The sequence below is a fragment of the Ylistrum balloti genome, unplaced genomic scaffold (genome assembly GCF_031769215.1).
Source record: "Ylistrum balloti isolate Yb309-2 unplaced genomic scaffold, AGI_CSIRO_Ybal_v1 Utg370208, whole genome shotgun sequence".
In the NCBI taxonomy this organism is placed as follows: domain Eukaryota; kingdom Metazoa; phylum Mollusca; class Bivalvia; order Pectinida; family Pectinidae; genus Ylistrum; species Ylistrum balloti.
Window position 1 is genome coordinate 158,920 of NW_026782179.1, and position 22,938 is coordinate 181,857.

General features: G+C 34.1%; 1 protein-coding gene across 12 annotated transcripts in view; it reads right to left on the reverse strand.

Annotated features, from left to right (window-relative positions):
• The window catches only part of LOC132551601 (myosin heavy chain, non-muscle-like), a 51,311-nt gene that overhangs the window by 14,331 nt on the left and 14,042 nt on the right, over nt 1-22,938 (reverse strand). For 3 of the 12 annotated variants that reach the window (XM_060215763.1, XM_060215760.1, XM_060215771.1), the window contains exons 4-22: nt 19,854-19,974; nt 18,140-18,172; nt 14,588-14,680; nt 14,395-14,458; nt 13,768-13,866; nt 12,130-12,273; nt 11,882-11,977; nt 10,648-10,919; nt 8,515-8,544; nt 5,563-5,733; nt 5,132-5,296; nt 4,370-4,484; nt 3,780-3,961; nt 3,154-3,345; nt 2,706-2,866; nt 2,299-2,407; nt 1,258-1,461; nt 824-972; nt 49-319 (exon numbers count right to left, since the gene is read on the reverse strand). In XM_060215763.1, the coding sequence (XP_060071746.1) occupies nt 49-319; nt 824-972; nt 1,258-1,461; nt 2,299-2,407; nt 2,706-2,866; nt 3,154-3,345; nt 3,780-3,961; nt 4,370-4,484; nt 5,132-5,296; nt 5,563-5,733; nt 8,515-8,544; nt 10,648-10,919; nt 11,882-11,977; nt 12,130-12,273; nt 13,768-13,866; nt 14,395-14,458; nt 14,588-14,680; nt 18,140-18,172; nt 19,854-19,974 (2,671 nt within the window). Of the gene's footprint in view, nt 1-48; nt 320-823; nt 973-1,257; nt 1,462-2,298; nt 2,408-2,705; nt 2,867-3,153; nt 3,346-3,779; nt 3,962-4,369; nt 4,485-5,131; nt 5,297-5,562; nt 5,734-8,514; nt 8,545-10,647; nt 10,920-11,881; nt 11,978-12,129; nt 12,274-13,767; nt 13,867-14,394; nt 14,459-14,587; nt 14,681-16,882; nt 16,904-17,618; nt 17,640-18,139; nt 18,173-19,853; nt 19,975-22,938 lie in introns of all 12 variants that reach the window. The other 9 variants (XM_060215768.1, XM_060215764.1, XM_060215772.1 and 6 more) reach the window with 7 other exon arrangements.

A 22,938-nucleotide genomic window follows, 5' to 3' on the forward strand; every position in this document is an offset into this window, starting at 1 on the left:
GAAATAAACTTTTTGTTCATCAGTGTTAAGATAATGCCAGTCTCTTACCTGTGTTTCTTTCCTCAAGCGCTCTTCTAAGTCAGAGATAATGGACTCGTACTTGGTCTTAAGTTTGCCTAGCTGCTTAGCCTTTTCTTCTTCCTCCACTAAGTGTGATGTGACCTCACTCATACGTTCCTCCATTGCCCGCTTTTCTTTGAGCAATTTATGATTTGTATCCTCTTGCACTGCCAATTCCTCATCGTACTTCTTCATCTTTGCATCAGCAGCTACTTTTTCCAGCTGTAATTTTTGTCTAGATTGTTCCTCCTCCTCAAGTCTGTAACATTATTTAAGACTAACTGCGATACTGCTCAAAGTGTTCACCTTAAAATCTTAATGTTTATTTACATTATGCATACCTATAAAATGGTGGTTACCTTTCAACTTCCACATTTTCTACAAAAATTTAGCTATAACTTCTTTAAAAATTTATCACTGATCAATGTCAACACACCAAAACTTTAATAGAAACACTACCACATCAAAAGGAACAATAGATGGAAATGCTGGTCATTTCTTTTGAATCTACCTACAAATAAGATAAGTGTTTACTCTGTGGTACAGCAAGAAAATCTACTATATACAGGAAAACATTCATCCGTGCAGAAAACTATCATACTTCACAAACAAACTTGTTCACCTTAAGTTTTTGTCCTACAGGGAAAACTGGCAGAAGTTCCTGGTATTTTTAGTTGATTTTTCACAAGTGGACTAGCTACCATTATATGCAAATTTGGAACAAGAGGTGAATACATGTCATAGCTTTGAAAACTACACTCACTGTTCCTCCAGGTCTGTGACTGTCTGCTGAAACTTTTTGCGTTCCTCCATGAGGGCATTACACCGATCTTCCTCTTCCTCTATCCTGATCTCAACGTCATGTAGTATCTCCTCCAACTCCTCTTTCTTGGCTTGCATCCTTGCTTTGGACTGTAAGTGATTGCAGTACCAATTAATCAAGGTAATCAGAGAGTTAACCATATACAAATGGTAGAAGGAGACTTTGATAATAAACACATAACCCTACTGCTCCAAATCTCTTATCATGGTAGATGTGCTTTCTCTTTTATGGTGCCATTAATATTTCTTAACTGAACTTGGCTTTTAACAAGTCATGACTTTCATGACAAAGAGAGATTTTTTCATTTCATGAAATAACTTTTTTTACATTTCAGTGTTTAATTTTTTTTCTTTATAAAGATTGATCATTCTCACCTCTTCTGCTTCAGCACAGATTTCTGTTTCAGCTTGTAACTGTTCTGCTAAGATGGATTTTTCTTCAATGATTTGAGCATACTTTCTTTCCAGTTCTTCTATATCAGTCTTTTGACGTTCCAGACTTTCTTTAGCTTTCTTAAGTTCATCCTCTTTTAATGTAAGTTTTTCTTCCTGTCCTGCTACTGGTAACAATGGCTTCACCTTTAAGCAGAAGCAAAATGATCAAATGATTTATCACTTGCTACTTTTGGCTAATAAGGACTCTTGTACGGTATGGTTTTTGATCATTTGCATATAACCGAAATACTTTGAATGCGAATATGTAAACCCAAAAGGCAGACTGAAGATTCTTGGAGAATAAATGCTGTAAAAATGTGTTAGAAGAAGGTAAAAAATTTCAGATTTAATCATAAATGTAAATGAACCATTTTCCTACCAATCCTAACCCATCGGTTAATTTAAAAAATTTAAAACTCAGCAATGCTATAGTTATTCAGTGGGATCACAACTGTTTCAACAGACCAAATATCCAAATGAATTGTTGATTGTGCTGAGCAATGACATGAAAATGAGCTAAATCTACTTGGGAGTTAGATTTTTCAAGTTGGGTCCTGCCCATCTGGCCCTGGGGGCCAAAACCCAGGCTTTATGTATAACTGATTTCCCTTCACCCCAGCATGCTTCAGACAAAATCTTGACAATATCCTACAATTCCTGAAGAACCAGATAGATTAAAAAAAAAGATAGATTTTCCCTATTGGGCCCTGCCCATCTGGCCCTAGGGGGTAGAGACCCACTGTTTATACAAAACTGACTTCCCTTCACCCAAGCATGTTTCAGACCAATTTTGAACAATTTCCTACAATTCCTGAAATGGGACTTGCCATAGAAAAGAGTCTCAACCATACTATGTTATTTACTTTGAGGCATGTTACTTTGGTAATGGGTATAAAGCATATTCAGTGTCTGAGTTCTAGGCAACCTACCATTGGTAAAGAGTCTCCACAACACCTAGTTTCTCAGTTTGAGGTTACGTACCTTGGTAAAGAGCCTCCACCATGCCCAGTTCCTCAGTTTGAGGTAGGAAGCACAGTTTCTCTGTATAACACGGATTGCACTCAATTGCTGCAGCCTTCTCTGGTGATTTCTGTCATGCAAAATATGGAAATGAATTACCTCCCTTTTTCCACATATCAATTTCAACCATCACAAATTCATGCAACTATCTTTTCTGCCCTTAGTTATAAAAGAGTTTGTGTTGAATTACAAAAATAGATTTCTTTTCTATCTCCATGCACTTAAATATTTTTGAATTACTTATATCAAAAGTAGAAATCTGATGGTGTTTGGTTAACCCCTGAGGACCAGTGTATGAAATATGTAAGTGATCATAAGAAGAGAAACAACTTGTTTATGTACATGTATTAATTTTCTCCTATTCTTACCTTCTAGCTATCAGACCTCGGCATAAAGCCTGGAACTGGATGATGATATCAGTGAGTTTTAGATCTCTTTCTTCCTCCAAATGCGCCAACACTCCGGCTCTGAAGAAAATCTTGCTCTGTCCAACTCGGTACAAATTGGGATCCAACTCAAGAGCATTAATCTACATAAGGAGAAATCATATCATCAACAGAGCTAAATTCAAAAACAGTAATTCCCATAAGACCAAAAATCAGGAATAACTTAATTACAAAAATAACTATCAATGGATTAAAGGTGTCTAGAATCTTCTTTATTCTTTTCTTCAGTCGATGTACAATCTCTCCCTCAATTTCAAACCTTGTGAATGTTGTCGCTCATTTTCTTGTCATTTAGTACATTTTTAAAAACACTGAAGTGATTTAACTCCTGCCAATATCAAACAAGCTATCTGCTAGCTGACAAATTTACCATTTTTTCAACTGCCTTTTTGCCATCCATAAATCCTTTGGGAATACTATTTGGACACAGGATCTCGTATCGCTGTCGGAATTCCTGGAATAAGATCCTGTTGGGGAAGCCCTGACGACAGATTCGGATTCCTTCCAGCACACCATTACACCTAAGCTGCTCCAAGACTAGAGGGGAGTCAATTTTTCCGGCCTATTGAAAAGAAAAGTTAAAAGTTAGTTTTCATCCCAAATGAGTAAACAATTCCTGCTAGTGACTGATCATTTTAACACGATTCTTTTTGGTTAACTCTTAAAAAAACCCAAAAAAGTCTCTTGTTTTCTTTTTTCAAATTTGAAAATAATAAGTTCCTCAGGTGATCCAATACACTTTCATAAAAACTGAATCTGTGTGACTTCAAAAAAGCTCAAAAATCAATGGGATCAAATGGAGCTGCATTTGATATCTAATAAATATAACATGTTATGTCTTTCCCACACTTTGCCATAATGATTTTTTTGTTATAATTCAACTGCACGACAATCACATCAACATGTAATTCCTCAAGACATAGACAAACAATTAATACAACAGGTTATCAAATAATTTATAATATTTTTAAGAGTGTCCTACCACAGATGACTTACCTTTTTCTCGTGGTTTGGAATGATACATCTTACGAAGTTCGGGTTTGTGTTGCGAAGTGTGGCCATTAGTTTGGCAAGCTGTTCCTTGTACAGTTGGCTTACTGTTCTGAACATGCCCTTTCGGGTTCGTGACCCAAACATGGTGTCACCAGTTGATGCAGCTCCCATACCAACAATTTCAGCTGTTAACAGAGTAAAACTTATTATTCTATGTTAATCATTAAATTACATACAGGAACATCTTACAAATTTCTTTGGTAGATCAGAAACATCCCTTAAAATCTTGAAACTAAGCTGCAAATTATGTTCCTTTTTATACATGGCTTCATTAAATATTTTCAATCCAGTCTAATTTTGAAGATTTTTATTTTTACAATACCAAGTTGTGTACAATTATAGAAATCATATTTCCTGTACAAAGATGTACTGATGACAAGTCATTTTACTGAATAATGATTTTATATGGAAGATGCAAATAAACATAGCCCATGGTCCAATTCTGCAACCCAGATACATGTTAACTTTTCTCAGCAAGGAGTCCATGACTTAATTTTGACAAGATTTTCAGATATATCGACATGTTTATTTACCATCCTTCCAGATGGCAGCAACGAAGGGATCTGATGAGTTCTGCAGCAGGGATACCACATTCTCATTCAATGGGTCCATATTCTTCATCAGCCACATACTAGCTGAGTAGTCAACCTGGAAATGATTTAAGAACATACATTAAGACATTTTCATCTGAAACCAATCAATAAGTATGATAGGAAAAGTCTCTGTGATGTTTACTTTGGCTGAATCTAAAGTTATGTCAGGGTAACCAACTTCACCACAGACAGAAAGTGGACTGCTGTGATATTACAATGGCATGTACTTTTAAGCTAATTGATCATCATAACCTCCTCCTATTCAAACACTGTGTTTCAGGTTTCAAACATTGTGCTTTTAACAAAAGCTTAAAAAATAAAGGATCTATTTTTTCACTTAAGTCATAAATTAATTTCACTTTCAAGGAATCTGGAAAATCATAAAATTTTAACCCCTTGAAATAAAACCATTATAGTAAACGAATATTTTTTTTTTTTTTCAAAAGAAAGAATGAATGATTTTGTTTCTATGCAGAAATGCATATTCCCAACATTTAAATTAGAATGAAGTGTAGCACTCACAAGTAGTTTATAACAAATGTAGCACATCTCGATATGCAATTTATGAAAAATTAGGTTTCACACTATAACGATGTCAAGAACATGTATTTCTGTGTTTTATGTGTTACTGAATTTCTAAAATTCAAAATCCATATAAATGAATCTTATGAATAAAAATAATGGTTTAAATTAATGGTTTACCTTTCCAGCATAATGGATGAGACTGAAGTCTGCATCCGCCCTGAAGTCAGGCTTCTGGAACTTTGGATGGGAGGAATGTTGGGTGACAACCTTGTCAATGAAGGTCTTGTCTGTTGCTTTGGGGAAGAAACACTCCTCATCAACCAGAGCATAGATACCCATGGGCTTAAAAACAATACAGTACAGTTTACAATAACCATCCAGTGTCTGTATATCAAATGTTAGTCTATCAACAGAATTTCTGACAAAATACTGCTAAATGCATAAAATAGTATGAATTACTTCAATCAATTTTTTTTTAACAATATTGACATTATAATTCTTTTTATTTCTATACTCTAAAGACTATTTGATAAATCGAAGTCCCTATCTATCAATTTCTTCAGATATACATGAAACATATCTTGAAGAACTTGTGTAGGAATCAATACCTTCTCAAGAAGGTCAATGGTGGGCTGTAGGTCAAGACCAAAGTCAATGAACTTCCATTCGATGCCTTCTTTCTGATATTCTTCCTGCTCCAGAATGAACATGGTATGGTTGAAGAGTTGCTGCAGCTTCTCGTTTGTGTAGTTGATGCACAGCTGCTCGAAGGAGTTCATCTAAAATACACACCATACAGTATAAATTATCCCTGTACAAATAATGGTACAACAGTGTTGCAGATGACACATGCTCAATCATAATCTGGATGATAAAAGATGACCTATTTGTTATATTTGATGTTTCCCTTCTATATGTCTGATGAAAGTGACAGTGTTTTGTCATCAAAATGTCACATCTTCATTTTTTTTTAATTGGTTGTTATATATGAAATTATATTCAGTCCTATCTATGGATGTTAAACACTCAAAGGTTTTGAAACACTTTGTTTCCATGACCTTTGAATTCAAACCTATTCCAGCTTTGAATTATTGGACTGTATTGGGATTTTAAAATTGGTAATTTGGCTTGCCATCCATGTCAGACTTTAAATAGTCCTCAAGGTCAAGTCTCTTCAACTGTGGATAGGCACATCATAAAAACCCAACAATTACATGTGTACCAATTCAAAAAATATGAATTTCAATGTCTTAATTGCAATGGATAAATAATTTATATATTTCTAAAGCAAAACCAATGTACTTAATAAGACATCAAACAGTTTCTTCATTCTTCCTGCCATAAAACAGTAGAGTGAATGGACAAACACATCACAGTAGAAAGATATCTGCATGTAGTTGACAGTTTCTGGGAATTTAACATTACTTAATGCTTCAAATTTTCAATCAAAATATTCTAGCATTTAAATGCCAGTCAATATCTGGTAACTATAACTCGAAAATAGCATGCTTATAACCATACAGAATAAAAAGTAAAGGCACAATTTCAACCATTGAAAATGCATAAAAAGTTCATGCAAAATTTGCTAATGCCTTTGCAATATTGTCCAAAAAGATATACATCTCTTTCCTTGTATGCACAATGTATCCCTGGTATGTCATTAACTTAAAATTTGAATTACAAAAATCTATATTTCCAGGCATTAGACAATGATGATATAAGCTGGGACAAAAGATAAGCTATGCCACAAAGATATCTGGGTGTCAGGGGAACTAGCAATACAATGTAATCAAATAGATTTTAAATATACAAAGGTTGTACAGGACATTGGGTCAATACAAAGCTTGGACATGACACTGAGTCAATACAAAGCTTGTACATGACACTGGGTCAATACAAAGCTTGTACATGACACTGAGTCAATACAAAGCTTGTAAACGACAGTGGGTCAATACAAAGCTTGTACATGACACTAGGTCAATACAAAGCTTGTAAACGACACTGGGTCAATACAAAGCTTGTACATGACACTAGGTCAATACAAAGCTTGTACATGACACTGGGTCAATACAAAGCTTGTACATGACACTAGGTCAATAAAAAGCTTGTACATGACACTGGGTCAATACAAAGCTTGTACATGACACTGAGTCAATACAAAGCTTGTACATGACACTGGGTCAATACAAAGCTTGTACATGACACTAGGTCAATACAAAGCTTGTACATGACACTAGGTCAATAACAAAGCTTGTAAACGACACTGGGTCAATACAAAGATTGTACATGATGAAGGTTGAATCATAAATATGAATACTGAATCTGCAAGAAACTGGCAAAATTGAAAGTTATTATCAACCAGCCTTTCAATCAGATTAAACAATAACAAAGAAGGATAAACAATTAAAGATGGAAAAAATATATATGTAATTGAACGAGTTATTTATGATGTAAAGCCTAGATTTTCTTGAAATGTTTTCATTACAATACTGACCAAGGAAACCCATGCACATCAGAAGATAACCTGCCTTAATCACAACATTTGAAATTTACTGGTAAGTTTACAACCATTTCTCTTACATGCACTTTCATGCATACAAATAAGTCAACTGGATTCTGCCATTCTGCTTAAGCTGAAGGTCAAACTGTGACCTCTGGGATTCCTGCCATTCAGTGAAGCATGGCTCAACCTCAAATGCCATACACTATCAACTATATCATGACTTCAAGAAAAAAAGCTTCTTTGTACAACACAATAACCTACTACAAGTAGCATGTTTTACCATTCAATCTTTAGTTTTCTTTGTTAAAAAAAAAAAAAAAAAGATTTTGGTACAAAATGTTATTTCGTTGATTTTTTTGTGGTTACTTCAGTTTGAAGTCAGTAGTACTACTTTGAAACATCTTTTGATATCTATAGAATTGCAACACAAATGAGTATTAAGCCAAATTTTGAACTAAGCCTTGAACAAGGGTCATTGGGTTAGACAGGAAAAATTATGCCAAGTCTGAAAAGGCAAATTTTGAATTAATTGCCCTGTGGAAAACACTATATTGGAATATAACTAGGTTTCAGCATTGCTCTGCCACACCAACCAATAGAAAAACAATCATTTTCACAATGTCTCAGATTTGTCTGAATGCTTACCTCGACACAATATTGACTGATTTATGATAATGAAGCTGCTCATTTCAATTCAGTGAGAATTATGCAAGTTGAAGAGCCACTGTCTATGAAAAATGTTTTTCTACTTCAGACTGAAATCAGGTCAATTTTCAGTCAAAATGACTTAATTTTTTTCTTTTCAATAAATTTCTCCAACTCTTATAAAATTTCATTATGCAGAAAGTCTTTCAACTCCTCTTCATCTTTTTTTTTTCTTCTCCTTATACAAAACTGCCATCTAGGAAATAGTTTCCCCAGATTTCTTTTAGAAATGTTGCATGAAAATCACTGAATTGCAGAAGTAAATCAATCAAGGGATTGTGCCGAGATGTTGCACCAAAACAAAAGGATTCAACATTGTGAAGATGGTCCACAAGAAACAGACATTACTTACGGGAGCTTCACCCGAGCCCACATCGCTCGGCTTTAACAAGACAACATACTGTCAGAACTGATCCAACTATGGTTCTACACACACATATATATCATGACTATCACTTCAGAAATTTTTGCTAAATGTACATACACGTGGTTACTTTATGTGACCAATTGAAAAATAATCTTTATGTCAAATCAAAAATACGAGTATGCGGAACTCCTTTCATTTCAAAGATACCTGTGAAATCAAACCATGATTTAGGACATCCAGTGAAAACCAGCATCATTTACTTTCATTTCCTACGTAAACAACCATTGATATCCTGTGTGATCTGATCAATGCCATGTCCGATAAAGGCTTTGATTATACAGGTTTCAGTGTTTTGATATCAAATACTTACACAACAAAACCTTATGTCGAATTCATTCCACACAAAACAGGATATACCTAAGTGTTGTTAAATAAGTTAACATGAACTTAACAATAGACAAATTTGCAAAAAAAAAAAAAAATAAATAATGAAATGACAAAAAAAAAAAAAAATGTTTTGTGTAAACAATGATTACAACTCAGCAAAGAAACCTACTAAAATCTACTGGCTCATTCTCTGACAAATAAATTGACGAAAAAAACACAAATCATGCTTTCTGATCCAAACACTGATGTCCCAAGCAGGCAGTGAGCCTGGGGATCAGGTCATTTACCTTACAATCTGTGGACTGTAGGCATAACAGATACAAACAGTATGTGGTAAGTTCCTCTTCAAAACTATCTTTGTATCAGAATTATCATCATTTGTAAATATTCTAAGAGAAAAGTCCTAATACTTTAAAACAAACTGGCTCTGGTTTTTGAAATCTTTACAATGAAGAAAATTTTGATAACTGAAGTGTGTTCCATTGACAGTCTACTATGGTAGATGATCAAACACATGTGATTTCCAACATAAATAAAACCTTACAAGAGAAATTTAAGGAGATTTTTAGTCCACTTGTGGAAGTATAGACTGAAAAATGATTCATAAATCACAGCAAGTTATCATCACAAGGATGGTATTTTTGGAGTACATTAAAGTTTTCTGAAATAATCAGATGTGTGTAAAAGATGTCCTTTTTAGATCCAGAATGAAATCTTTGTTAAAATATAATTCAATCATTTTTAAAGAGAATTCTGACCCGCAAAAATTACCAGTTATACACTATGTATCAGTTGACCTATAGGGTAGGAACTAACACATCTCAGCAGCTATATTACTAATAGATGGACAGGGTCAGGCACCGAACTCAAGAGAGTAATAATTATCCAGCCAGTTTCATTAAAATAAAAACCCCTATTTAAAGGTATTGCCATGAAAATAAGCCCCTGAGTTTAAATTGTTCTTCAAAAATCTGATAATTAATCAATAAAAGTACATTTTGGAATATACAAGCATTTAAAACATTAACAACTTTTTGTTGCTTTTGCAGGCACATTAGATTTAAAATGTTTATATGCTCTAAATATTTCTTCATACCAGCTATTATGCAAACTAATCTTTGAACAGGACTACACAATGTGACCTTAATTTTAAAAAGCAATACATACCATTTTCAATCTTAAGATTTACACAATATCAAAACACTTATCTATGACCGATTATATTGTTCATCACAACAGATGTAAAATGATATATAGCAGAATATTAAAATTTACGCATCTATTAAAATAATACATCACTGAAGATTTGTAAATGTTAGAGATGGACATCAGCCAAAAACGACACATTCACCTAGACCTGCTTTAGTGGCAGACCATTTATAATGTGTACATACAAATATCAAACTATTCCTAATGAGAAATCAGCAGTAGGAAGAGAGAATGCAGCATGTTACGCCTCTCACTAGCAATAATAGTACAGAATGAAACAAATAATACTTGTTAAAACTATTACACATTTGATAGTACACAAAAGTTTGTAAAAACAAAACTTCTGAAAACATAACAATCCCTTTTCATCCCAATTTACAGGTAAATAAATTTATGAAAATGGCAATACAATAGATGAAACAAATCAACTTGAAAATGAGGTAATTTTAAACATTGAAAGAATACAGCAGCAAAGACTGAAATATGAATCCTAGTAAATAAAAGCTCCGATCTTATACACACCTTGAAAATTTCGAAACCAGCAATATCTAGAATGCCAATGAAGGATGCTCCCTGCCTCTTAGTCCTATCTAGTGAACGATTGATCCTGACAACAAGCCATTTGAACATCTTTTCGTAGCAAGCCTTAGACAGGGCCTCCACTGCAAACTCCACCTGCTCCTTGGTCTGGGCCTTTGTCACATAGTCCCGGCCTACCTTGATTCTGGGGCGAAGGAATGCCTGTATTACAGATGTCACCGAAAGACCAAGCAGATGACAGGCTTTCTGGGCAACTGGTATAGAAATGAAAATAACAAATAACATTTCATCTGTTTTTCCCTTTGTTTATGAATTTTGAAAAAAAAACCCCACAAAACAAAAAAAAACAAAAAAACCCAAAAATATTGATTACTGACAAATATTAGGAAGGGCCCCCACATTGTGTCAAGACTTAAAACTTGATTGTTACATTTCAAAATGAAGTCTTGTTCATTGCTTTATACAGGCAATAATTTGCCTGTGAAATATAAAAAAAAAATCAAATTTGACCTTCCCCCTTTGACCACTAGACAGAGGACTTCTCAATTGACTGCAACTAATTATGCTTCATTATGTCATAACAACACACTTAGTTACCAGTGACATATTTCAAACTGTACCTCAACCTTTGACCTGAAATACTTTAAAAAAAAATCATCATTGATGTATACCTGTTGTTGATCAACTTTTCATTTGATTGCAATCAGTAGTAACTTTTCATGTCACCAATGTGACCAATGTCACTCATGTCAGAGTGACCTACATTTGACAAATGACACACCAAAGTGTGAAGCTCCATTGTATAGGATATAGGGCACGGACAAGGTTTTTCTTTGATGTAGGTCAAGGTCAAAATGAAGACCAGAATGACCTACTTTTGACATCATACTGCCTCACTAAAGTAATTTGTATCCAATGTATTAAGTTCAACCAAGGTGAAACCATTTCCCAAGCATAAAGTCCCTGTAATTAGTTGTGTACAAGATAGGGAAAGCGAAAAGAAGGAAGAAGATGATGGACAGACACAATGCAGAACAATATAGCCCCTTCTGGTTCCTTGTTGGGGACTAATACCAAGATATTTTAATGGTTTTAAAACCATATATCTGAAATTTTAAAAATGACCGGTTTTTGTTGTGGTTTTTTTTGTTGAGAAATTTCAAAATTTAAGTCAAGTCTAAGAAAGTAGGTTTATCCTCAAGAAATTGGACTTTACCTGTATCATCTGGAAGGGTTGCCTGGTCAGAGCTCCTCTCTTGTTTGAAGACCATGTTTCCAAACAGCAGGACTGCAGATATCACTCTCATAATGGCTAGAAATGCAAAAATATTTATGACTTTTTTCTTTTTAAGACCCTAGTTGTTAGGAATACTTGCGTCATATTTAATGAAATTTTGTTAAATAATCTTTTTAGAAATGTGAAGATAATCCAATTATTTCTAAACATGTTGAGTGAAGTATTACCCGACTGATCCTCAGGTGTAATGCCCATGATGGTGAGAGCTTCCACAGTCTGGCGGAATTCTGCAGTGTCGTCCACTCCACTGACAGGCACACTGCCATGAGTCAGGAAACGGTAATTGCCAATGTCCTCCAATAAAAACTCCTCTGTAAGCATAAAATCTCACAATGTAAATTCTTTATTAAATTCACTGTAACATGTTCCCTTTTTTCTGTTATCTTATTGTTTATATTTTCTCCAAATTTAACCCAATAATGTCAGATACTGAAAAATGTGGTGTAATATATAAATTTGAATTTGAAAGGATTCCAGGCAAAGATGTACCCTAACACATGTAACTATACTTTATCATATGGTACTGTTAAAACTGTGAAAACCTAAACCAGAAGTAGCCTGCTGCCATAACCAGATAGGATTTTAAGTATGTCGCATTCAGGACATTTCATCTGTTTAAGTCCTTTAAAATTCATCTTTGGTGTTTGTTTGTTGAATAATAGCATTATGGCCAAAGTCAAGAAACAAAATGAACTTTGAATTTACTTGAAGGTTCAAGTATCAAGTAAAGTTTGATAAAAAAACCTCAACCAGGCTGAAAAACAGCGATATATTTTAGTTATCTCTTCATTTTTGAACATGCATGCATGCACACATACACATACATGATGCATGCGCATACACATACACCCTCACATACACGCGACGATAATAATGGCTATTTCTTGGGGCAAAATTATCTTTTTCTTTCTCAATGTATTTTTTTTTTGTATTATTCTAAAAAACAAATGTTTCAATTTTGTTATCAGACAAGCAAGAAATGAAGTATGAACATATAACAGTAATGTAAAATGTTAGGACATATTAATCAGTGCCTTATGATGGATGACCATGATCCAGGTGTGGGACGTGTACTACAATAATGCTAGACTGTCTAGCCAGACTACTGTACAAACCAGCTGTGGTAGTATGACTCATTCCCTAACTTGTCAAGGTAGGTCATTACCTCAGCCTTACACCACAACAGGTGATAAACTATGCAACAAATCCGTGTATGTATAAAGTAAAAAACGAAATATTAAATCCATGAGTAGTATAGATTTTCTTCCCGTAATTCCCACTGATAAGCATATTCATACTAGTTATACTAGTACCAAGGAGGAGGTAAGGTACATTATGAGGATGCCGAAAAAGAAATTTAAGGTACCTGACCAAGTAAATAGGAGTTAACAGTAAACTAATGAGGCCAGGTTGTCTGACTAAGCAAAGAGGATTTTTACACAGACACCAAATGACGTAACAGGGACTTTGATGGTATAATGGGAAATTATGGGTTACTATCTTTCAGTTAATTAGGATTATGAAGAAAGCAAATATGGGTACAAAGGATTAATGATCATGACCATAAAGTAATGAGATAAGATGTAGAAAACTAAATGGGTCAAAGTCACCAAAAAGCATTTGGCTAGCCATACAATTATACTGAGTTTTGAGAAAATCAATTAATATACTAGTATGCAATATTCCTGAATATTCAAATACTTTTTTTTGTGGTGGTGGCGGAGGTGGGAAGGGGTTGTGGCGGGGTTCAATATCTTTATTGTTCCTGAATTGTGAAGGAACAAACGTATCACTTATCCACATACTTCTCTGATGAGGCGTGGCTCCATATAGGAACTGATAGAAGATGTGAAAACATCTTTCTTGCTCAGCCTGTCTGATAGCTCGAGATTTCTCCAAAAGATCTTCAGTAAGTGAAGGAACAATGAAGTACTTACAAAACACCCTTAATGGAATTACATGTATTTCTGCACACAATAATCATTAATATGACAAGAATTGCAAGTCTTTTCAAACCCTTCAGTTTCTACACACAACCATTTACATATAAAGGTAGACCAACTGTCAAATTACAAAAGAGTGAGTCATCTCTCTCTCTTTTTTTTCAATCATTTTCTAAGTTATGTAATAAATTCTGATATTGCAATGCATAGATATCATCATGAACACACAAATCAAGAAATAAAAAAGCCCACTTAAATTTACATGTAAGATGACTTGTTCTTTTTTACCCTTAGCTGCTATTTAATGATGATTCATGAAGTTAAGTGGTACGGTCACATTTTTTTCTATGAATAGTGATATATTACAAAACTTCATTATATAACCACTTGTACAGTACTTCCAATAGTAATAAATGTTTATTATGTCCACCCTGCAGTAAGGAAAATTGACCACATGCCATGGTGCAACATTAGCGATGGAAAGGATACATGTCTCTATATTAGCTCCAGATATGTAGCCAGATGAATCGAAGTTGATTCTGATGAACTTCCCCTAAAATACAGAAAACCTTTATCAAAAATTGGTTCATATTGAATAGAATATTAATATATATCACATAGGCATCCTTACATATTATTATTTAAAAATATACACTTGATCAAATTTTGAGTGATAACTTACAAATCTGGAAGAATTGTCGTTCTTGATAGTCTTTGCATTTCCAAAAGCTTCCAAGATGGGGTTAGCCTGAAGTAACTGGTTTTCTAATTCGCCCTATAAAATGGAAACATTACTCATTCAAGTCACAGTAAAACAAAACAAAAAACAAAATGCAAAAATATCTTTTAAAAATGAGATCCTTTTCATACTGAATAGGATAGATTGAAACTAAAAATGGTGTGATTTTATTAAGAAATTTTTTAATTGCTCTATAGTTACTTGAAGACTGAGTTATGAGTGATTATCAAATTAGTTTTTCTTTCCTGTACATGTCTAACATCTTTAGATATTAACAGAAATACTTATTAAAATTACATAATTGTTAAAAGCATGCAGTAAAATGAGTTATGGGCTAATTAACAGGAAGAATGCATCATAAAGTAAAACAAATGACCAGCAGTATCTAAATGGATGTTAATAATGACGTCGAGTGTTCAGATCCTTGTACTGGAATCATCAGTCTGTTTGGCCACTACAGAATTAATTAAGCTTGATTACCTCCCTTGGATACGATAACCAGGAAATCAACTTAAAAGTGTTAATTCTGCATGAATGCATTATTAATGGCAAAGCTATTTGTGTGTGCGACACTTAATAACCTTGCCTTGCAATGGCCAGTGGAACCATGTAATTGCCCCTCACCTACTGATGTAGGTATTGAAGCAGGCAAGCAGACCAATTCCATCTCCATAGAACGTTTAGAGAAAGATCCAACTTAATATTTCAGAAGGAATTTAACCTACCTTAAAGGTCACACACAATCAGTTGTAACTCTCAAAAAACACAATCAGTTGTTAGAACATCAATGTTTCAGAAAGAACTCTAACATAATGGATAAGATATTTAGAGTGATCTTTCTATTTAAATCCTATCTTCGTCCAAGGTCAATGGGAAATCCTAAGATAATTTGTTGGTAAATGGACATGTCAACCTGTTTTTTTGTAAAAGGTCAACGGATACATGACCCAACATTGTTGTCCAGTGTCAATAGAAAATACCTATTACTTTAATCAATTCTATGGCCAAGGTCAACTTTGCTGTCAAAGGTCAAAAGACAAATCAACCACTTAGTTCTTAAAAATCAATGGGCACATCATCCAATACGCCTCAACAGCAATGGGAAATACATATCTTTTTTTGTTGTCTAAGGTCAATGGACAATCACAAGAAAATTTGGGAACAAGGCTTACTTTCCAGTCAAACAGTATTGCAGATGTAACAAGACTAGCTTGACCCAATGACCTTGACTGTACAAAGTAATACATTGTACAAGAGAGTTCATGGAGTTCACATTAAAGTGCGAGATGATGGTGAAGTATAAACAAGATCACAAAAGTGTGATAATGACATTGGTCAGTACCAACATTCCTTAAATATAGTGAGAGCTGTGACCAGTGAATGGACATGATCAGTGTACAGATCAACATGTTCAATAACAGTGTGTTTCAGAATTCCGCATGCATAATGGGATAGTTAGTATAGGTTTTAAATAAACACTATCTGGATAAATCTCTTCCATCTGTTCATGCTTCCTGTATAGTCTATATAGAATTAACACTATCAATGTCCTGGCACCGGGTCGGTCTCCACAACTCTTGAATTGGTTTGGAAACATCCTTACCAGGCATGGTTCTAGTGCAGAACTCCAGTTTACTCTGCTAGGAGCTCTGTTTACTTACCATTGCAAAGAAATCATCTCCATTGATCTTGGCTACATATACTTTTACTATCTAGAGAAAAATACTTGGAAATTCAATATCCTTTTGTTTTATGGACAGTCATTAAAAGTCTAGTCGGAGTACTTTAGCATAAAAACCAGACTGTTGACACTGTCTATAAAACAACTGACCAATGATTTATCAAAATTTCCTCATATCATTTCTCTTCCTAGGAGTCAACTAAAAAACCTACTTGTTAGTAGTCCTGCTTTCCATGTTGTTCTTAGACATGGTATGAAGCATGCTCTATTTTTGTTACTTTCTATAACACCCCAGTATCCAAAACCACACAGTCTAAAAATCATTCCTATAGTTATTTATCCCTATACACCTCCCAGTACCTCATCAACAAATGGCTTTAAATCTAATTCTGATGCAGTTTACTAGATGAGTATTCAAAATCACCAAATAACATGTTACACCAAACAACGCAAAAACAAAATTACTAAACAAAACAGACAAGACGAAACATTACTATGACAACATGGCTTGTGTGACGTGAACAAAAACGATGGGTATGAAGTACATGTGTACTTACAAGGTTTATGTCCTTATGGCTCTATTGAACAGTGTGTCCCACAATGGAGAAGAGACAGTTCATTAGGCAATGGCTCAACAGAAATCAACAAAGGTCGTACAAAGGTCATATAAAACCAGTAAAACTTCATGCTTTTTCACATGCATAGATCTACATTTGATTCATTACAAGATATATATTATCTTTATAATGAAATAATGACTAGAGATAGAAATTATTTCAGAAACTAGCATGACAGTTAAGTATTAGCATAATTATACTGGGAAGAAAATTACCCTTTTGACCATAGAGTATATATTCGATATTTTACCGAAAACAACTTTAAACTTAACAAGAAACAATGTTATTATAAGAAATGAGAACAAGAACAAAAAACCATAAAACTCACAATACATGACAAATTTCAGAAATCTATTAATTTATCATACTGTTTTCAAAGAGGATGTAAAAATAAGTTAATTTTCATTCTTAAAAAATTTGAAATACAGGATAATAGAATGCAGTCAATAGTTCTAAGCGACATCCCTAGTTCCCTAGCTAGCACACAGCGCAAACTATAGCTCGCTAAGCCAGACTCTCATGCATTAACAAGATTTTCGACAGATAATTATAGAGTAATATTTACAGATGTATATAATCTAATAATTAGGTTTTGATAAACTGTAAATATTTTTTTAACAGATAATTTGATCATTCCATATTTGTAGAAAGAGTATTTATAAACATTACTACTTGCCTGTACAAACACATTACCTCCCTGTACAATGTAAGATCAGAAATATTGAATGTTTCATATTATTGTTTCCTTAATTACGTCCTTATTTAATTTTTTACATGTATATATTAACACAGTAAACATAAATGGCATGCAATCATCTGATCTCCATGCAATTATTTTTCACACACTGCAACAACGTTGGTTAGAAGCATGTTAATTACTCGAGGGTTTCTTAGGGACAAACCAATGGTAAATTCACGCCCTTATACACAAACAGGTTTTGTTTATATTTTGATTACAGATATTAAATTTATCTGATTTGTAACAGATGCACAATTAACATTAACATACTTGACTCTTGAGTACAGGCATTTGTAAAAATACCTTCAATAACGATATTATCAAACAAGAAAGTATGGGAAGATATTATTTGTAATCAGTTACTTTAGGAACATGTGCATCTATCACTTGGTAAGTTTTGTTTTAGAAAGATTTTTGGGGTTAAAACATTCATTTACAATTACTATTACGTGACCTACCAGTGTGAGAGCACTTTGACGATCTGTGTTTGGCTTTTGAGTTGTGAAGTTAAAAAAGACAAAATGAAATGTTAAAACTAGTCACACTTCTGTAAAGAGATTATCATAAGTATTGTAATGTGTGTGCGTTTATTTGGGTTTTTTTTTAGGGTCGCTAGTTATGACAGAAATAATGAAAAATGTTAAATAAAAGCATCAATTAAAAGAAAGGACTTCAAATTCCTCAACAACAATTTGTATGTTGGTAATTAGCATGAAAAAGACCTTTTCTAAAATCATTTCTGTGACAGAGTAAATACCAACATAATATTACATATTTTCAGAAGTACATTGTACTTGAAATGCTAGCCTTGACATCCTCGAGTCACTTCAAACAGAAGCAGGAAATCAGAAAGGAAACACAAGAAGGTCCACTAAATTAGATCTTACTATGTAACACCCCCTACATCAGAATTTCAGCTTCCTGTTTTTGAAGTTTGTCCTTTAAAGAGTGCATGTATATGTCAAAAGCCACAATTTTGTACACAAGAACACATACGACGAGTTTTAGCCATTCCATATCGACATGCATAACCCCACCGCACCAATAATGTCTTTGCCACTAGTTATTTCAGCTCAGTGTAATTTCACATCTGAACTTAGGGATCCTACAATCAACTTACACTTAAACATAATATAGAGGTGAATAACTTCCTGATGAGATAACAAGGCAAACAAGAGAGTAAACCTAAAGAATACTAGTCCTCCTGGTTTGATTTCTGTACCAGTTTATCATAATTAGCCCAAAGGAAGTGTGCATTTTGCATTATTTCAGTAAAGAAAATGTTTCTAGCTACCTACAAGTTTATGTTCTAGCTACACATAAAATCCATCAAATTTAAAGTAAGAACATCAGACTTTCAACAAGTCTTTTATCATTACAATATGTTACATATTTTCAAATAATTTTCAAACCCTAATCTTTTACAGTATACAAGAATGATTCCCTACACAGACTCATATCTCAGAAAATGGTTTACATCTCCACTCATCACAGTAATCATTAATCAAGGAAAATCTGATCTTAGAAATCTAGCCATATTACAAATATATCCTTAGAAATGTACTCATCAGATCCCAAAGTTCAGACAGATGAAGCAATATCACAGAAAAGAAAGTAAAACATCCTTATATCAATCTATTAACATCATAAAAATTTACATAAAAAAAATTGTAAAAACAAACCCAACAAAAAATAGATAATTAAATTGAGGGAAAAAAACAAAACAAAAAAAACCCCAACAAACTAAAATTGAATAAACAAAAACTTTCATATAAAAAATTTGACTTTTGGAAATCATCTCTGGTGATTCTTCTTTATTAGCCATGCCAAAATATGGGTTTTGGCACAACACCCATTTTTGTAATATTTTTTCCACGAAATCATAAGATTGAAGACCCATTGACATAAGGATGACAAAAATATAAGCTCACATCTACAGAATAGTGAGTATATACAGATTACGCTGGTGTACAACAACAATTCTATCAAATAGCACACTATCTAGTATAGCCAGACACAAGCTAACACATCAGACTGGAGCAGCTAGCTACAGATGCTGCATCATATCAATATAGAAGTGGGGCCGGACTGGCGATGTCCGGCACCACCCAGCCACACCCTGCCAGCCACTCAACAGCTAGCGACAGCCACCAGCTACAAGCGCATACATACCGGGATGTGGAAATTGGAGACGGATGAACGGTTAGATGAAGTTCTGTTTGAGGCTGCGACGTGGGCCAAGTACTGTATAACTTTCTTTGTGTTTTCTGTCTTTCCAGCTCCGGATTCACCTCTACAAGTACAACAGGAAAACAATTCTCAAGTGCTCAACAAGTTGTTTAATCTTGTTCCTGTCAGTGTCCTGAGGGAAAGTTGAACGACTCACATCCCTGAGTGATACCGCCACACCAGTACATTACAAATTGAACGCATGTTTTATACACAAACACAAACCCTGCATCTTCGTGTAAACTGCATTTATATTCAGCCAAGTAATCATTATCTTCCCTGCAGTATCTTGCAATGATGTTGAACCAATTAATCAACTTTTTGACTCGCATGTTTCTTATTCGATTTAAACAAGGGCCAGTGCTGGGCTATCAAAGAAAACAGACACTGAATAAAACAGTTTAAAGTTTCATTAAATTGTTTTATTTTTTCTTTGCTTCAAATATTTGTTAATGTGTAAGTGTAACTGTATATTATACAGACACACAAGAAAATGGTGTCAACTACAATAACAGACACCATTCACAGCTCAGATAAATCTAGGAGTTGCCATAAAACTTTTCCTGTCATTCTTAATTCATTGTGGAATGTTTCATTTTTTTTCTCTTCCTTGTCTGACTACAAAAGGAGAGACCCATTCCTTTTCATCTTGGTCTTTATTCACCACAGAATATCCTTACAGTCCATCATTTCAGACATAGTGCAAAGATAACACAAATAACGTTTTAGCAACAAGTCATGAAAAACTTTGTAAGACTTGTGAGAAATGTGCCTCTATGCTATATACCTGACATGTAAGACTAAGGTCTGATCCTGTTATTACTTCATCATGTACTGAGCCTCTGATTACAACACAGGAGGCATTCACCAGATAATTCGCCTGAAGAATTCAAATGCTAGCCTCAGTGTGTCGGATATGTTATAGCTACAACCTGGAACAATGAAACTATCGGGGCAAGTCTCCCCATATAAATATGCCATACACAATATGTATGATAGCATTATCAGTTATGTCAGGGGTTTATCATCACAGCGACAACCATCTCCATTTACACTTCAAGTCTGTATCCCGGACACAGGTGTTCTTCAATATATATCATCTAAGAAAAACTTGTCTATTTTCAGATGTAATTCTACCTATACCAAGTCTAAGGAAATACTTCCTTTCCCTTTTCTAAGATGATACAAAAAAAAAAAATGAAGAATTATGATCTTATACTGAAGTGACCCAGCCAACTTCAGAGTTAGATGCCAAAGTTGTAACAAACAACAAGAAAACATCTTCAAAATATTTTGGTTGAGGTCAGACAACTGAAATAAGATCTGTAATGGAAAAGTCGTAAAATCAGCATGACTATACAGTTAGTACAATAAAGACACATTTTCTAAATTCAGACCAGGAAGAAGAAATGATTCAAGAGCTGTTGATAATAACATGTCCCATACATGTAGTTTCTGTATGCTAGCGTATAGGCGTAGTCTTTGGCTAACCTTGAAGACTAATTCTCTTCTGTTCAGCCATTATCTTGTTTATGATTCTGAATAAAAAGGAAGTTTACACTTCAGTGGTATAAAATGAGAATATTTGTGCTATACCTAATTATAACATACAATAAAAGATTAAGGAAATGACATTATTAGGTGACAGAAGGGTGACGGTAACATATTGATATCTCCAGTGGTCATCATTTCCTTGGTGACTAAAGCCTTTCTTCACTCAACCAATATGCAGACAGGGTATTGATTGAAGTTAATCTCCATAGCTACCGCCTCATGTTCCTTCAGCATATATACAGATTGATTTGAGCAATATAACAGTATTTTTTGACTATATGGCTGCTACTACATACTTAACATTGAGTAACTACAACAGTAACCCAATATATCTGAGCTTTCGCTCTAAATATACAATCATCTGCAACATATTCTGATAGTGCACAAAAGATGTTTGTGGAGGAGTAAATCCTCAGGATTTTGATGACAAATCAGATGCATTAATACTTTGTTTCCATTCACCTCCACTCCCCAAACACAAAAAACAAACTCTAGAATCAAGAGCTATCTAGGTAAAAAAGTGATATTCATTTTTTCCCCCCAACTTTTAAGACTTCTTTCACCCCTCCCAAATTTTTTTTTTCTAACCTTTTTCTAATTTACTTCATTCCTTGTTGGTTATTAATTGCATGTTTACCAGGTATTACAAAATGTATTATGTTACCATTGATGAGTGATAAGAATTTGTCATGCATGGTGTTGCTATTATGTACATGGATTCTCCATCTTTATTTTCACTGAACACGTGCCTTGATGTTATTTTGACTATTGGAGTTGTGTATTGTTATTTTGACTATGTAACCTGCACATATTGACAGCTGTTTCCTCTTGGATAGCCAGTGCCAATTTGGTAAATTGTGTACAAACATTCCTATGTTCCTGTGTAGTTTGTCAGTAGCACCTTACTAATCAACCCAGCAGTCAGCAAATCATCTCTACAGCCAGTTAGTGTAGGTTTAACATGTCCAGGTGAGACAGCTAATCTCGGCTCTGGGGCACCTATATGTAATTAGCTACATGTAGACTGCAATTACCAGCAATAGATACTGATACAGATGGAATATATTCTACAACACATTCATCCCTACCGCAGAGAGAAAATTAAAAGGAGACCACATCTCTTTCACTTTTCATAGGGGCCTTTTAATCCTTCCATATGTCCATGGCTTGATCTCCAGTGATAGTCCTACATCCAAACTAATCACTGTACTAAGACTTAAGATAAATCATTCTGTAATCTTTTCATTTCTGGAGTGTCAGCACAACTGAGAGCTGATATTAGTTGGGATGACAAAGACCAAGTAAGTATGAAATTGACACAGAAAAAGTATGTAATACAGGTGTTTTATTCTTTCAAAATAAAAAATGATATCTTTTAATTCTTAATCATTTTCCTATTTAATCCAAATACAGGATGGTGAATTCACATTGAAAAAAAAAGATGATGAGAAGCTGACCTGTCCATCATCTGTAT